At 45.2% G+C, this 16,858-nt stretch overlaps 2 protein-coding genes across 12 annotated transcripts in view; one reads left to right on the plus strand and one right to left on the minus strand.

Annotated features, from left to right (window-relative positions):
* Positions 1 to 10,165, minus strand: part of LOC143835599 (uncharacterized) — a 50,763-nt gene extending 40,598 nt beyond the window's left edge. For 3 of the 10 annotated variants that reach the window (XR_013230263.1, XM_077333545.1, XM_077333551.1), the window contains exon 1: positions 9,494 to 10,146. Coding sequence is in view for 5 of the 10 variants with exons in the window: in XM_077333545.1 (XP_077189660.1) it covers positions 9,494 to 10,131 (638 nt within the window). In the remaining 5 variants the exon portion in view is untranslated. Of the gene's footprint in view, positions 1 to 9,493 lie in introns of all 10 variants that reach the window. The other 7 variants (XR_013230275.1, XR_013230274.1, XR_013230271.1 and 4 more) reach the window with 5 other exon arrangements.
* EFEMP1 (EGF-like fibulin extracellular matrix protein 1) overlaps positions 9,662 to 16,858 on the plus strand; it is a 75,635-nt gene continuing 68,438 nt past the window's right edge. Inside the window, exon 1 of one of the 2 annotated variants that reach the window (XM_077333505.1) lies at positions 9,662 to 9,800. The gene's annotated coding sequence lies outside the window, so the exon portion shown is untranslated. Of the gene's footprint in view, positions 9,801 to 9,961; positions 9,982 to 16,858 lie in introns of those variants that run through there. The other variant, XM_077333515.1, reaches the window with a different exon arrangement.

Consider the following 16,858-nt stretch of genomic DNA (forward strand, 5'->3'; position numbering starts at 1 on the left):
CTCTGGGCAACAAAGAGCTGGAGCTAAAGGACTCTTGGCTTGTAGATTGAGCCAGGGGACTCTGTAAGTATTCCAGAGTTTTCAGAAGGGGTCTGGCTCTTCCTGTAATTGATCAAAATGGCATAACTGGCAATGAACCTGAGGCTGTGACATGCACTGTCTGTGGCATATTTGTATTTTTACCTCAGGGTAATTTTAAATACACATGTACCAAGTGCAAGTGGCACTCCTGGAGGAGAAGGTACAGAAGATAGAAAAATGCCTGTCCACACTTTATTCTAAAAAGGAGAATGAAGAGTTCTTGGAAGGAACTCATGGAGCACATTTTGGAGGGCAATTGGAAGATGTGGGAATGGTATCTCACCAATTAGAGGAGAACCCAATACAAGAGGACAGCGGATGGAAGAACATTACCCAGAGGTGTTGAAAAATAAGAAGGTCTGCCCCTCTGATTCTCAGAAATCATTTCCACAATGGTGGAAAAATGTCTTTGCAAAGAGTCTTGCGGACCTGGTGAGGAGGGCTTTAAATTAAGTCCAATGGGGGAGCGAGACATATGTTCAAAGCTTTGCATGATGATAACTATAAGTGCGAACACTGCAGATTTAAAGGGAATGGCACATATGGAAGGAATGATTAACGTACAGGAAAGTTCAAAAATTAAATGCCTGGGGTACTCGTATGAAGGATTACAATGTCTCTACACTAATCCACAGAGTATGGGAAACAAGCAGGATGAACTAGAAGTCCTAATAAATGAAGGGGACTATGATCTAATTTGCATTATAGAAACTTGGTGGGATAACTCTCATTAATGGAATAATAGGACTGTGGCATACAATTTATTTAAAAGGGACAGACAAAGAAGAGGGGAGGAGTAGCACTATATGTTAAGAATGTATATACTAGTGAGGAAATACATGTGTCTGAGCATGAGAGTTCAGCTGAGAATCTTTGGGTAAAAATAAAAGGCGTAGGAAATAATAGTGGTATTATGGTGGGAGTCTGCCATAGTCCACCAAAACAGACAGAGGACTTGGATAAGATGCTCGTAGACCAAATTACAAAGTTCTCAGAGAGATGGGACCTAGTGGTCATGGGAGATTTCAATTACCCAGATATCTGTTGGAAGACCAACTCTGCTAAAATGAAAAATCCAATAAATTATTGACTTGTTTTGCTGACAAACTTCAGTTCCCAGAAAGCGGAAGGGGCAACTAGGGGGTCTGCTGTTTTAAACTTGATTTTCACCAATAGGGAAGAACTGGTTGATGAGGTAAAAGTTGTGGGCACACTTGGTAGTAGTGACCATGTGATTCTGGATTTTATGATCTGGGGGAAGAGAAAAGCGATGAGTAGTCACACATACAAGCTAGTCTTCAGGAGAGCAAATATTAACAAACTGAAGGTTATGTTGGGTAGAATTCCATGGTCAGCAAACCTTAAGGAGATGTAAGTCCAAGACGTCGAGAATTTTTCAGAAGTGAAATACTGAAGAAACAATCACAGACAATTCCCTTGAGAAGTAAAACTGGGAGGAACCTAAATAAACTAGGGTGGCTCCATAAGTAGCTTTCAAAATAACTGAGTAATAAAAAAGACTCATTTAAGAAATGAAAGGAGGAGCTTATAATCAAGGAGGAATATAAAGAAATAACCAATGCATGTAGGGAGAGTGTTTGAAAAAGTGTTTTAAAAAGTGATAAATATAAAGTTCTTCATTTAGGTAGGAAAAATTAAATGCATCACTATTGGATGGGCATGATTTGTCTTGGCAATAGTACGTGTGAAAAGGATCTGGGGGTCTTAGCAGACCAGTAGACATCGAACATGAGTCAATGGTGTGACTCATTAGCTAAAAAGCAAAATGGAATTTGGGGCTATATTATAATAGTATGGTGTCCAGATCACATGAGGTGATGTTATGGTTTTACTCCGCTCTGGTAAGACTTTACTTGGAGTACTGTGAAGATGGAGCAGAGTTGTTTTCTGTTGCCCTAGAGGATTGGACCAGAACCAATGGGTTGAAATTAATTCAAAAGAATTTTTGGCTAAACATCTGGAAGAAGTTCCTAACAGTGGAACAGGCTTCTTCGAGAGGTGATGAGTTCTCTTTCTTTGGTAGATTTTAAGCAGAGGCTAGATAGTCATTTGACAGAAATGCTGATTTTATGAGTGGGTGAGCAGGAAGGGATGTGACAGTGTTCGACTCTTTTGGCCCTTCCTTGCATATCCAGGGAATTGCTGATCACCACTGTGGGATTATAGGTGAATTTTCTCCAGGCCAGGCTGAAGTTTTTGTGGGGCATGAAATTGGAGTCACTAGATGATCCTGGAGGTCCCTTCCAACGGTATGATTCTGTGATTCTATGAATTGGCTGGCCATGGCATAAAGTGGGATACTGAACAAATGAACCATTAGACTGATCCAGAGGACACTTCTTATGACCTTAGCTTTTGCTTTACCTTATATTCTGAACACTTCTGAATCCTAAATCAGATATTCAATCAGATATGGGAAGGATAATTTTTTAATAAGGATCCTTTTAGAAACCTTAGCTGGTTTCTAATTCCACACATTCCCCATTACACAAAGAATGTTAATTCCTTAACCTGGATGTTTTTCAATGAATTTTTAAAAAATAAATAAATAAAACCTCATCAACATGGAAGACTTTTTTTTAAAAATCACTAAATTCACTTCCAAATCATATCCAAATGATTTTCCTCTCATTTGGGGATGGGAATTGGTTGGTTCCCTCTCACTTTCATTTTTTCTACAGTTTCTCTGGCAAAAAAAAACATATGGAGAATTTGCAGATTCAAAGGCCCTGCACAAAAATATCAGCCAACAATAAACAAATCCTATGGCTATTCCTAAAAGAATCACTAGGTATTGCAAAATTTGATGAATTCATGGCAAATTTAGGGAGAATGTCCGCTTAAGCAATCAGGTCAATAGTTGGCCAAGAAATCAGCATCTACCTCCACCCACTTTCTTACATTAATTTCACGAAATTTAGAATCAGTCCTCATAAACCAAATGAATCCTTTTAAAGGCCTTTCTTTATTTGAGGCTGACAATTCATATGAAACTGTCTTATAGTAGAACGGTGACCTATCTAGTTCAATACTGTGTGCTTGGATAGGCAGCACTTGCCCAGGTCCCCAGGCAAAGAAAAGCCATCTCCACTTGCTACTTGAACCTCCGCACCAGGAGATGCCAAGAAGCAATGCTAGGAGCTACAGAACACAAAATATTTTATCACTGAGTCATAGTACTACTGGTTTTTCCTGTTTCTAGCCAGCCTCAGATTCACTAGTAGTGTATAACCACCACCACCCTGGGATACAGTAGGGTACCTGCCCAAGCAGAACATTAATTCACACAGAAACACTGGAGCTGAGCTCCTCCTCTCACTCTTACACATTTTATATAGGTATAGCTCCAAATTGGGGGGACTATTATATCAGCCGAAGTATTCTGAGTTATATGGAGGGAGAGGGCTATGTTACAGCAGAGCAGCTCTACAAACAAGAGGGTACAATAGTCTGGAAGAGAGGAAAGCAAAGCATGGACATAATTGTCTCTCATTTTATGCTCATAACAAACATTGGAGACAATATAGTGTAGTCTAGTGGTTCTGGTAAAGCTAGTGGTGGTGACAGCATTCCAGTTGAACTATTCAAAATCTTAAAGGACGATGCAGTAAAAGTGCTACACTCAATATGCCAGCAAATTTGGAAAACTCAACAATGGCCACAGGATTGGAAAAGGTCAGTTTACATTCCAATCCCAAAGAAGGGCAATGCCAAAGAATGTTCAAACTACCGCACCATTGCACTAATTTCTCATGCTAGCAAAGTTATGCTCAAAATCCTACAAGCTAGGCTCCAGCAATATGTGGACCGAGAACTTCCAGAAGTACAGGCAGGATTTCGAAGAGGCAGAGGAACTAGAGATCAAATTGCCAACATACGCTGGATCATGGAGAAAGCTAGGGAGTACCAGAAGAACGTCTACTTCTGCTTCATTGACTATGCTAAAGCCTTTGATTGTGTGGAGCACAACAAATTGTGGCAAGTTCTTAAAGAGATGGGAATACCAGAGCATCTTATTTGTCTCTTGAGAAATTTATATGCAGGTCAAGAAGCAACAGTGAGAACTGAACATGGAACCACTGACTGGTTCAAAATTGAGAAAGGAGTTCGGCAAGGCTGTATACTGTCGCCTTGCCTATTTAACTTATATGCAGAGCACATCATGAGAAATGCGGGATTAGAGGAGTCACAAATTGGGATCAAGATTGCAGGGAGAAATATCAACAACCTCAGATATGCAGATGATACCACTCTAATGGCAGAAAGTGAAGAGGAACTAAAGAGCCTGTTGATGCGGGTGAAGGAGGAGAGTGCAAAAGTTGGCTTGAAACTCAACATCAAGAAAACAAAGATCATGGCATCCGGCCCTCTCAATTCCTGGCAAATAGATGGGGAAGAAATGGAGATAGTGACAGATTTTATTTTCCTGGGCTCCAAGATCACTGCAGATGGGGACTGCAGCAAAGAAATTAAAAGACGCTTGCTCCTGGGGAGGAAAGCTATGGCAAATCTAGACAGCATCCTAAAAAGCAGAGACATCACCCTGCCAAAAAAAGTGCGTTTAGTCAAGGCTATGGTATTCCCAGTTGCAATGTATGGCTGCGAAAGTTGGACCATAAGGAAGGCCGAGCGTCAAAGAATTGAGGCTTTTGAACTCTGGTGCTGGAGAAGACTCTTGCGAGTCCCATGGACTGCAAGGCGAACAAACCGGTCAGTCCTAGAGGAGATCAACCCTGACTGCTCTTTAGAAGGCCAGATCTTGAAGATGAAACTCAAATACTTTGGCCACCTCATGAGAAGGAAGGACTCCCTGGAGAAGAGCCTAATGCTGGGAGCGATCGAGGGCAAAAGAAGAAGGGGACGACAGAGAATGAGGTGGCTGGATGGAGTCACTGAAGCAGTAGGTGCAAACTTAAATGGACTCCGGGGAATGGTAGAGGACAGGAAGGCCTGGAGGATCATTGTCCATGGGGTCGCGATGGGTCGGACACGACTTCGCACATAACAACAACAACAAGTGGTTCTGGTTCTGGATGGAACACTAGATTATACCGTGTTTCCCCAAAAATAAGACACTGTCTTATATTTATTTGTCCTCAAGAAGACACACCATGGCTTATTTTCAGGGGGTGTCTTATTGGCATTTAGAAAAGTCGGTGTCATCAACTAAGGTGTTTGTGTGGGGTGAGAGAGACCCACAGACTGTTGCTGGTCAGTGCTGCGGAGTACCAGCTTTACTGGTGGTTGTGGGGACTGAAAGAGACTGTGGCGGCCAGTGCCATGGCACAGAGGGTTGCTGATGCTGGCAGCGCACCAGCCAGAGCCCGCACACGGGCACAGAGCTCTGCGTCTGCGTGCAAGTGCCGGCTGGTGAACTGGTTCCAGCGCCTCCCCTCCGCCCCGTTGGTCGTCTTGGGCGTCAAAGCGGCCGCAACCCTACCACAGACTGCAGCTGCTTGGCGCTGGGGGAGAGAGACAGCAGCCACAGCTTTACTTCTGTGACGTATATTGTACAAACACTTAGAAATCCTGCTACGGCTTATTTTATGGGTATGTCTTATTTTGGGGGAAACCCATGCTGCCAAGAACACTGCTAGGTAATATAGGACTAGTTATTTTATCTTTGCCTAAGCCACTGCAGCATAAAATAGAGGCTGTGGCTCAGTGGAAGAGCTTCTCCATTGCATGCAGAAGGTCCCAGGTTCAATCCTCAGCATGTCCATTTTAAAAAGGACTAGACAGGAAGACCTCTGCCTGAGGCCCTTGAGAGCTGTTGCTACTTTGAGATGACAGTACTGACCTTGAGGGATTGACAGTCCGATTCAGTATAAGGCAGCTTCATGCATGTTTGCAGGAGATAAGAACATGTACACTGCCTTAGGAGGCTAAAACCCATGTCAAACTGGACTACCAGAGTTCAGGCTATACAGAATTTCATATCTCAGTAGTTAGAAATAAGAGCCCTGAAAGGAGTCACACAGTACCTTTATTCTTGGACCAATTGTGTCAGGAAGTTTGGGGGCTACATAGAACAATTCTTCAAGTAGACTTTGACAAACTTCAGATACAAAACCTGCTGTTCTTCCAACATGGCCCATTCAATATAGAATCATAGTGTTGGAAGGGACCTCCAGGATCATCTAGTCCAACCCCCTGCAGAATTCAGGAAATTCACATCTACCTGCCCACCACAGTGACCCCAATTCTATGCTGAGATGATCCCCACCCCCAAAAAAAAAAAAAACAGAATCTTTGGCCACTCTGGCCTGGGGGGAATTTGCCTCCTGACCCCAAAGTGGCAATCGGCATTTCTCTGGGCATGAAAGAAAGGGCCACAAGGCCAAGCATGGACACACTCCCTTCTGCCCAGCCACTTACAATCTACCTAAATTCACAGAATCAGCATTTCTATTAGATGGCTATCTAGCCTCTGCTTAAAGACTTCCAAGGAAGGAGAACCCACCATCTCCCGAGGAAACCTGTTCCACTGAGGAACTGCTGTGTCAGGAACTTCTTCCGGATGTTTAACTGGAAACATGTTTAGACGGATTATATGGATCCTTCTGGTTCTCCTGTGTGTTTCACTGCCATTTTTCAACTGGCTCCAATATGTTTAATTTCACCGAGCATAAGATGAATTGCTCTTTTGCGATTGCACATAACTTAGTTAACTCCTGTGTAATGCTTGAGTAATGACTTCTTAGTGATCTGTGCATTAAATTCCTTCCTCAGAACATCAGAATTTCCTCTCAGATCATTAATAATGGAGATGCAACTAGCTGGCAACATTCAGAACTGGATTATAGCTTTATATCTTAAGCCAGTTGCAATACAAGTTGTTCTTCTGGCATTCCCTCACAGAATGTGGATTTATAAGGTGAGTCCAGTGACTGCCCACCTGCTCTGCAGAAATAACTTAAAGCTAAGATTGATAAACAGGAACTCAGAAGGCCGAAGCCTCAAATTCAGAGGCTGGGAGAATTAATTCTACCACTGGAATTCCTGCCAGAATAATTCTCACTGGCTCAGTTTCCTGCCAAGCAATGCAGATAAAAACAGATGCAGTTAGAGAAGCAGCAAGTAGAACACTGAAGAAGAAAAGATATTTATGTACAATGCAGATTCGAAGCAAGTTGGAAGAACAAGAAGAAGAGTTGGTTTTTATACGCTGCTTTTCACTGCCCAAAGGAGTCTCAAAGCTGCTTACAATCGCCTTCCATTCCTTCCTCACAACATATTCTGTGAGGTAGGTGAGGATAGGAGAGCTCTGACAGGACTACTCGGTAAGAACAGCACTATCAGGGCTGTGACAAGCCCAAGGTCACCCAACTGGCTGCATGTGGAGGAGTGGAGAATCAAAGCCAGCTCACCAGATTGGAAGCTGCCGCTCATAACCACTACACCATGCTATCTCTCTGGGTTGGGTTGCCAGGATGTGTTTGTGAATCTTGGTTCTCAACTTGCAGATTAATATGGAGATTAATATGGAGAAAGGCGGGTGAAGGGGATAGTGCTTTTTATGTTGGAGATTCCACTTTTTGTGGTTCACCAGCTTGTACTTTAAAATGACGGATATAGCAAGCAGTTTGCTGGCCAGACACGGGAGAGTGGCAACATCATGCAGAGTGGCCAGAATATAGTATCTTCACCAGTTAAGCATGGCACTAAAAGCCCCCATCATGTCCATAATGTACCACTGAATATCATGAGAGGTTTGGGGAACTAAATATTGGTTGCATTGTGCTCCCTATCTTTCAGATCTTCTGAAAAGCTGTTCAGGGTTTATTGTATTGGTTTTTATTTGTATTTTATTATTTTCCACAAAGTTCATTCACTGCTTTTCCTACACCATTCCTTTTCATATCAACCAGTGCTTGAGGCCTCTAAGGAAGGCAACCAAATTGGATGAGGTGTAAATAAATTTGTATTTCTACATGCTGGGGGGGGGCTTTAAAAATTGTGAGAATTAAAGCAGAGAATTAAAAGCTCCCCAAATGGCTGGAAGAATGCCTTTATATGCAACTGGAAGGTATTTTAAAGAACAGAGAATGAGGAAATGGGTCTTCTGAGCCACTGAGACCTTAAAGAAACCAGACAGGAGAGATGGTGCTAGGGTTGCCAGCTCGGAGTTGGGAAATACCTGGAGACTTTGGGGGCAGAACCAGGAGTAGGTGGAATTTGGGGCAGGGAGGGATCTCCCTTGAATTTAATGTTATGAAATCCACCCTCCAGAGCAGCCATTTCTCCAGGGGAACTCATCCCTTTACTCTGGAGATGTGCTACAATTCCAGAGAATCCCCCAGGTACTGCCTGGTGACTGGCATCCCAAGATGGTGTGTTTCCAAATAGTTTACCTTGCCCACCTTGATTCCTGTAGGCCTTAGGGATGCCAGCCTCCAAGTGGGGCCTGTGGGGCTTCCAGATCAGTTCCCCTGAAGAAAATGGATACTTTGGAGGATGGGAATGTTTCCTACTTAGGTCCATGTCCTCCCCAGGGTCTGCCCTCAAATCTCCAGGAATTTCCTAACCTGGAGGTGGCAACCCTATCCTCCGCCTGCCCCCCACTAGTGGCCACGGGGACCTGGTAACTCAAGTTGTCTATAGGGTTGCCAACCTCCAGGTGATAGCTGGGGATCTCCTGGTATGACAACCAATCCCCTGAAGGAAATGCCTGTTTCCCAAACTTTGCCCTCCTCTGGCTACACCCCCTAAATCTTCAGGCATTTCCCAATCCCCAGCTTGTATAAAATAGACTTGGAAGTAAGTTCGTCAAGTTCCCATCAATTCAAATGGCTGTTCGGGTAGATGGGCTCTACAGGAGTACACAGAGCTCAGGCAAAATGCGTCGCCTTTTCTTGAAGGAAACGAATAAGAATTGTAGTACTACTAATTATTATACAGCACTCTCAGTTGCATCAACCACTTTGCCTTCCAACAATCCCATAAACAGATTAGTTTTATCCCCCCTCCCCCAATATTGCAGAGGAAGCGCAGAAACTAACGGGGCGATCCTAGACGGCGTTACTCCCCTCCGTTTAGGATCGCGCTGTTAGCTAGCAGGGCACGAACCAACAACTCTCACGCTATTCGGGGCACCTTTGCAACCGATCGTCTTCTGAGTTCTTGCGCGGAAAACAGATCAATAAGTGTAGATGCGTAATGTACTCCCCCCCCCCCACCTCATCATTTGGCCCGACCCTCGTTTTTCCTGTTCCAAAAAAACCCAAACTAACCCTGCAATGTCAAAAAGAGAGGAAGAATCAAATTCAGATCTTCAGCTTTGGAAATGTCGTCCTCAACGCGTAACACTTCAATACCTTTCTCTCTCACACACACACACACACACACACACACACACACCCGCAAGTCTTTCAAAGTGCCGACCACTTACCCACCCGTCGTGTTTTCCGACAGGGGCTTTGGGGGAGAGAGGGTTAAGGCCGCGGGAGATCGGTAGGGGGCGTGCAATTGATGCAAACAGTAGCCGGGACTCCGAAAGTGCGTCCAAGACCCGGCGAAGGGCTCGGGCGGGGGGGATCCTTTCTCCGGGAGCCGAGCGAGGCGAAGGCGCGCGGTTAACCTGCGGCTGAGACGCACGGGGAGGGCGAGAAGCTCCCTCCGCCCGCTCCTCTCCTCTCCGCCCGCTTTGCATGGAAAGGAAGCCGTGGAGAGCGGCATCGGAGCTCCGCCGCCCGCAGGTGAGGCATGCCCCCGAGCGATCGAGCGGGTCGCTTTCCCCTTTTTATCACATTCGGCCCCCGGCCAAGCGAAAGGGCGCGCGCTGTCTTTTCTTGCAAGAGGCGGCTTCCGGCGCACCGAGCTTTGGATGCAAACTGGAGCTGGTCGCGCCAATGGACTCGCCTTCCCCCTTGCCCCAAGGTGGGTGCCGCTGGGATGGAGCGGGCTGCAGTGGTCGCCCTTAAACGGAACCCGGAGGGACAGGCTGTTTGCTTGGCATGACTTGGATGAGAGGGGAGCGGCAGGGGGATGGTTCTGCTCAGAACGTTTTTGGAGGGGAGACCTTGGCATACATCCGGAAATTCGAATAAACGGGTTAGTTTTCTTTTCCACCCCCTAGTATGTCGTGGGGGCTGAGGAAGGAGCTATATCAAAATGTCCAAGAGAGGCAGCCTGTTGCGATTGGGCAAAAAAGGAATTTTAAACAAGCGGGCAGTTCAGCAATACCCAGGCATGACCCTGCCCATGTCGGTGCCTAAACACCCTGCAAGCTCTCACCAAAGTAAATTAAATGATAAATTTGCCTTGGTACCAGAGTGGACTGCTTCAAAGCTGAGGAATTCCAGCAGCTCTCCAAGGTTTCAGACCAAAAAAGAAAAAGGCCTATCCTGGTAACTGGAAAATCCGAGCTCAGCCTTGAACTTTCTGCATGAATTCTACGTCTGAGTTAGGAGGCAAGCTTTCAGGTGTCACAGAAATCTTCATCAGGCAGATTATTAAGATGACAACATGGAAATATGCCCTGACTTGGATGGGTCAGACTAGCCTGACGTCAGATCTTTGAGGCTAAGCAGGGTTGGCTGTGGGTAGTACTTGGATGGGAGACCACCGAGGAAGTCCAGGATTGCTGTGCAGAGTCAGGCAATGGCAAAGCACCTCTGGTCTCTTGCCCTGAAAAAATTGGGCTACACCTTGGCAGTGCTTTCTTCCATTACCACCACTGCAATTGAATGTCACTCCACCGCCCCTCCTTTAGTTGCAAACCCAGAGGCCTGGGAAGGGGGGGTGAAGGAAAAGCATGCTGTTAGCTGTGGGATTACTTGCAGAGCACTTTGAGGGATGGGGCCCAACTGGTACTTTACATTTCCTCCTTAGCGTGGTGTTTTTGTAAAACAGAATGCTTCATAGAATCTATGGCAGTCTGAATTGGGTCAGTAAGATATTATTGGGGACCAGATGATGAGCTCTGAAATCTGTGTTGTGGTGCAACCTGACAGACTGTTCAAAGTGCATGCCCAGGTCCCCCCTCTGGATTCTTCTTTGCATCCAAATCCAGTATCAGGCTTGTAATACGTCATGCAGCTGCTTACCTGTGGTGATTAAGGATTTTCACCAGTTGACCAGGTTAAGATGCTTCTGTAATTTGTATGCTTTCAGGCTGCTTTAGGATGCTTAGGGCTGATCCTGCGTTGAGCAGGGGGTTGGACTAGATGGCCTGTATGGCCCCTTCCAACTCTATGATTCTATGATTCTATTCTATGATTCTATGCCCACATTGATGTTTACATTGGTATGTGTGGCCAGATCAATGACTTGGCTCTTCTGTAGGGTAACAACTTTTGTGGCTTTATATTCAAGGCAAAAATAAATAATCACAGACATACTATTGACTGTTCTTTGCAGTATTGTGTGAAGCCACAATCTTTCCTGCATATTGTTGTAGAATAGTACTTGTCATGCTGGAACAAGGAGATACCTACCTTACGTTTGCAGCATGGTACGGTGTTTTCCCAGACTGAAAGAAGAAACAGCCATTATGCTTTAGATGGGCCTTGATCTTATCATTGTGAACATCAAAATGCTTGCAGTAAAATAGTGTTGAACCAGTTATCATGGTTGTGGGTCTCTGAAATTTATCATCATAGTTGGGACCATTTCAAACTATACAACTTATAACCTCAGTTTGCCATCTCATATACATGCTATATGGAGCAAAAGTCAGTCATAACTCATGACAGAACCTTTACGGTGCACATTTTAGCTGCATTCCAACTTGACATAGTGCTATGTATACAATAAACCTTAACTGTGCATGTTTTTAAAAATGAAAATGTGTCATGAGAACTGGAATTCATTCCAGATCCTACAGCAGGTGGCTGCATTGCATAAATCAGATCTCCTCCCTTTCCCTTCCTGTGTCTGTAAGTGCTGTCAAGTTGCTTCCAACTTATGGCTACTCCATGAATTAATGACCTCCAAAACATCCTACCGTTAACAACCTTGCTCAGGTCTTGCAAACTGAGGGCCATGGCTTCCTTGACTGAGTCAATCCATCTCATGTGGTATCGTCCTCTTTTTCTGCTGGGTTCATCTTTTCAAAGTATGATTGTCTTTTCCAGTCACGGTTATCTTCTCATAATGTGACCAAAGTATAGTAGCCTCAGTTTATAGTAGCCTCAGTTATTTTAGCTTCTAGAGCAGTGGTCCCCAACCTTTTTATCACCAGGGACCGGTCAACGCTTGACAATTTGACTGAGGCCCGGGGGGGGGGTAGTCTTTTGCCGTGGGACATCACTGCCACCTGAGCCCCTGCTCCACTTGCTTTCCCACCGGTGCCCCTGACTTCCCACCACCCTCTGGGGGGCACTGCCAGCAGCAGCTGCGCAGTGCCACGCAGAGGGGGAGCCCCAGCCTTGGCAGCCACTGGAAAACACCAAAAGTGAGGTGGCAGCAGAATGGCAGGGCAGCCCCCGAGGCAATAGCCAGGGAGGAGGAGCAGCGGCCCAATACCGATTGAACTACGGACCAGGACCGGTCCCCAGACCAGGGATTGGGGACCACTGTTCTAGAGCAGTCATTCTCAACTTTGGGGTCCCCCTTCCACAGGGTCACCAGGACAGATTGGTGGTGGCAGCGGCCGGCAGCAGCGGAGCCATGGCATTGGCCACCTCCAAGCCGCCTCCAGATTTTTGTGTGCTTGTGTGCGCACCTGCACACACGCACACCGCCACAGTTGGGGTAGCGGCCTTACAGCGGTTGAGAACTGCTGTTCTAGAGAAAGTTCAGACTTGATATGATCTAGAATCTACCTATTTGTCTTTCTGGAGATCCATGGTAACTATAATACTCCCTTCTAACACCATATTTCCAATGAATCAGTTTCTTCCTGTCGACTTTCGTCATTGTCCAACTCCCCACCCACATGCACATGCACATAGCATTGGTGAATACTGTAGTATGAATTATCTTGATCTTAGTTAACATTGCTACATCATTGCACTTAGGGGTCTTTTCTAGCTTCTCCGTGGCTGCCCTTCTTGGTCTTAGTCTCCTTTTGATTTCTTGGTTGCATTCTGTCTTTCGGTTGTTGATGGAGACAAGGAATCAAATCTTGAACAGTTTCTTTATCATTAACCTTAAAGTTATGTATTTCTATGGTGGTCATTGCTATTGTCTTCTTGATGTTCAGCTGTAGTCCTTCTTTGGAAGTTTCTGCATTAACTTTCATCAGGAGTCATGTCAGGGTGTTAATTCTGGGAAAACCCCACTATTTCAGGGTGGCATTGCAGTCCAGAATTTTTGGAAATCTCAAATGTTTGTTTGTTGTTTTTTGGGGGGGTCCAATAGATTCGAGAGAGAAAAAATACCAGATTGGGGGGAAAGCCAGACTGATCCTGGGACTTTGGCTTCTCCTGCAGCATGGTACAAACTGCGCTGCAGGAGAAACTGGCCTGACTTGTTGGTGATCCCAAAGATATTGTGTGGCCTTGACTAAAGCCTTTTTGGCCATGGCTCCAACCTAGTGGAAAGAGTTGCCAGTTGAAATCCAGACCCTGACGGGTCTGTAAAAGTTTTGCAGGGCCTGCCCAATTGCCTATGGTTTATTTTGAGAGGCAGCATGTTGTAGTGGTTAGGAGTGGCAAGTTCTAATCTGGCAAGTCGAGTTTGATTCCCTTCTCCTACACATACAACCAGCTGGGTGATATTGGGCTTGCCATAGCCTTGATAGAGCTGTTCTGACAGAGCAGTAATATCAAGGGTCTCTCAGCCTCACCTACTTCACAGGGTGTCTGTTGTGGGGAGAGGAAAAGGAAAGCGATTATAAGCCATTTTGAGACTCCTGGTAGAGAAAAACAGTATATAAGAACCAACTCTTCTTATTAATTTATTTACTAGCTTCAAAGCCCATTCCTAAGAACAGGCCTTGAAAGGATCCCCTCCCCTGGCCCCAGGCAGCTTAAGGTGGCTTTGGGCAGCAGCTCACAGCCAGATCAAGTGGGGTGTGTGGGGGCTGGGCAGCTCATTAGCATGGCCGACAGAGCTCCTTAGCAGGCCGGGAGGCCCTTTTCAGCAGGCCCAGCCTAGCAGGCCAAGAGGCCCTTGTTAGCAAGCCCTCCACTATGACCCTTTGTCCAGGGTCCTCTCCCCTTACCTGTTGCTGGCTCCAGGCACTGAGGCGTCTGAGAGCAAAGAGGCTAGAGTACGGTTGTGCGATTCGGCCACCGAAGCGGCCGTTTCTGCCGGGCGCAGCCAACACCACGCCACGGGGGGGGAGGGCAGTGCCAGCAGCGGTGTGACAGCAGGCGCAACCACGCAGGCGTGGAATTCCTTCTAAAACTGCAAGTTATTCTTCAAAAGATTCATCTTGAAAGTAATCTGTCATCTTTTCATCTCTTGCATTGTTCTTCAGTGTATTGTCCATCTTTTCTCTCATTTGTCCTATTCAGTTAATGTGTTTCCTTGCTGATCTTTCAGATTGCCTAACTGCTTTCTTGGATCTCGTGGAACAGATTTCTTATCCTTCCTTTTTTGTTGGTCTCTTCTATTTCTTTACACTGGTTAATACTTCTCTTAGTCTCTACTTGCAAGTTGCTGAAATGCTGCATTTCCACTTCTGATTCTGTCACCTTTTATTTTTTGCTTTACATCTATCTTTAGCAATTTTAAGTCATCCATCAAGACTTTTCATTTCTTTTGGCGACATGAATAGTCTTTGTGCATTCTTCCTTGATAATATGTCTGGTTTCAACTGCCAGTTCTTTCAGTGCTTGTTCAATTGAACTTAGTAATGCAAATCTGTTCTTTACATGATTGTGTTGCCCTACCCAGGCACACCTGATGGCAGTCTTGATAAATACACTGTTGGCCCACAAGCCAAGTCCAAATACCAGAGCCGTAGTCCAAGAAGCTGTAAGCAGGAGTCAGGAAACCGGAGATCAGTCGAGCAGAGCTTCACTGAAGTGAGGGCAGGTCAGATACTAGAATTGAAGCAACAGGAGGGCTTAATACACAGGTTACACCCAAGTCAAAAGGTCATTTCCGATTTACTTAAGTGCAGCCTTGTTAATAAGTTAAGCAGCTGCACCTGGAGACTCAATCTCTGTTGGAGCTACCTTACATGGGCCCCATATGGCTTGACAGCGCACCATGAGCGAGGCACTCTTGCAGCAAGCTGTCAAGTCACCCCACTGGTGTTGCATCCGGTGTTCTGGTAAGCTGTCTGGGATGGGATGGGGTGCTGCCGCTGACAGGGTTTAAGCAGACACAAAGGGCAAGGTGTCTGCCTGGCTGGGACCTGGCTGTGCATCCCAGTCAGGGCTTTGATCGCCCTGATCGTCCCTCAGAGCCTTGCTGCTCTACCCCGCCTCTTCTTCAGCTGCATGCTCTGAGAGCAACGGCGGCAGCACTTCTGTTGCAGGAGCGTGGGTATGACCATGATTTTTAAACACTTCAGAGATGTTGTTTAATTGTTTTTTGGCACTGTGAATATTTTTCTTCAGTTTTATTCTAATTTTCTATATTAACAGTTCATGGTTTGTACCACAGTCGGCACCTGATCTTGTTTTAGCAGAGAGAATGTAGCTTCTCCATCATCTGCTTCCAATCATACAATCTGTTTGGTTTCTGTGTTGGTCATTCAGTGATATCCACGTATATAGTTGTCTGTTCCATTATCTCAAACATATGTTCACAATGAACAATTTGTTGTTTCCACAGAATTCTATGATTTCACAGAATTCTGTGATTCATTCTCCTAATTCATTTCATGCTCCTAACCAAAACTTTCTGACCATATTTGATTCTACTTTATTCCCTGCTTTTCCGTTCCATTCACCTATGATTAACAGTGCATCTTGTTTAGATGTGTGATTAGTTTTTTCCTGGACTCTTTTAAACAAGCTTTTATACAAAAAACTTATATTTCTTCCCTTTCAGCATCTGTTGTTGGGCCATAAGCTTCAGTAATGGTTAAGCTGGTAGGCTTTCCATGAATTGATATAATTTGATCAGACTTTACGCTATAGCCTGTGATTACTTGTGCTATGTCTCATCTCACTATGGTTGCCAGGTCTTCCCTGGCCACATGCAAGGCATAGGGAAGTTGGATTGCTAGATCCAGGTTGGGAAACTCCAGGGTAGAGCGATGTGTATGGCGGCTGCGGGTTCCATCTGCCCCCCCCCCTCTTCCCACCACCTTCTATACGATTTGTATCAGGGAAATAGATAGTGCTTCTGAATTGTTTTTCTGCCGTATATCTCTTTTTGTATTGTAATTATTGGATTTATGCGGTTTTTATATCTGGATTTTTATTGGGGATTTTGTCCAGACTGTTGTAACCTGCCACGAGCCATTTGGGAGTGGCGGGTAATAAACTGAAGTATTATAACAATAGCAATAGCAATAACAAGTGATGGAGCCTGGGGAGGTCCTTAGTGGAATACAGTGCCATTGAGTGCACCCTCCAATGCAGCCGTTTTCTCTAAGAAAACTGATTGCTGTAGTCTGGAAATGAGTAATGATTCTGGGGGATCCCCAGTTCCCACCTGGAGGCTGGTATCCCTATGCCTCACTATTAGAACAACTTTGTTTCTTCAGTTTTTGTCATTTCCTGAGTCAAACACCGTGTAATTTTCTGGCTGAAAATGTCCTAATCCAACCCACTTTAGTTCTCTCATTCCCAGGATTTCCTTGACTAGATGATGGGAAATCTTATGTGGCCTCTGGTGACATTTTTGATATGATTATAGGGTGTTTCCTTGTACTTCCTATACTTTTCATCTGTGGTTGACAGCCCTG

The sequence above is a fragment of the Paroedura picta genome, chromosome 1 (genome assembly GCF_049243985.1).
Source record: "Paroedura picta isolate Pp20150507F chromosome 1, Ppicta_v3.0, whole genome shotgun sequence".
Classification (NCBI taxonomy): domain Eukaryota; kingdom Metazoa; phylum Chordata; class Lepidosauria; order Squamata; family Gekkonidae; genus Paroedura; species Paroedura picta.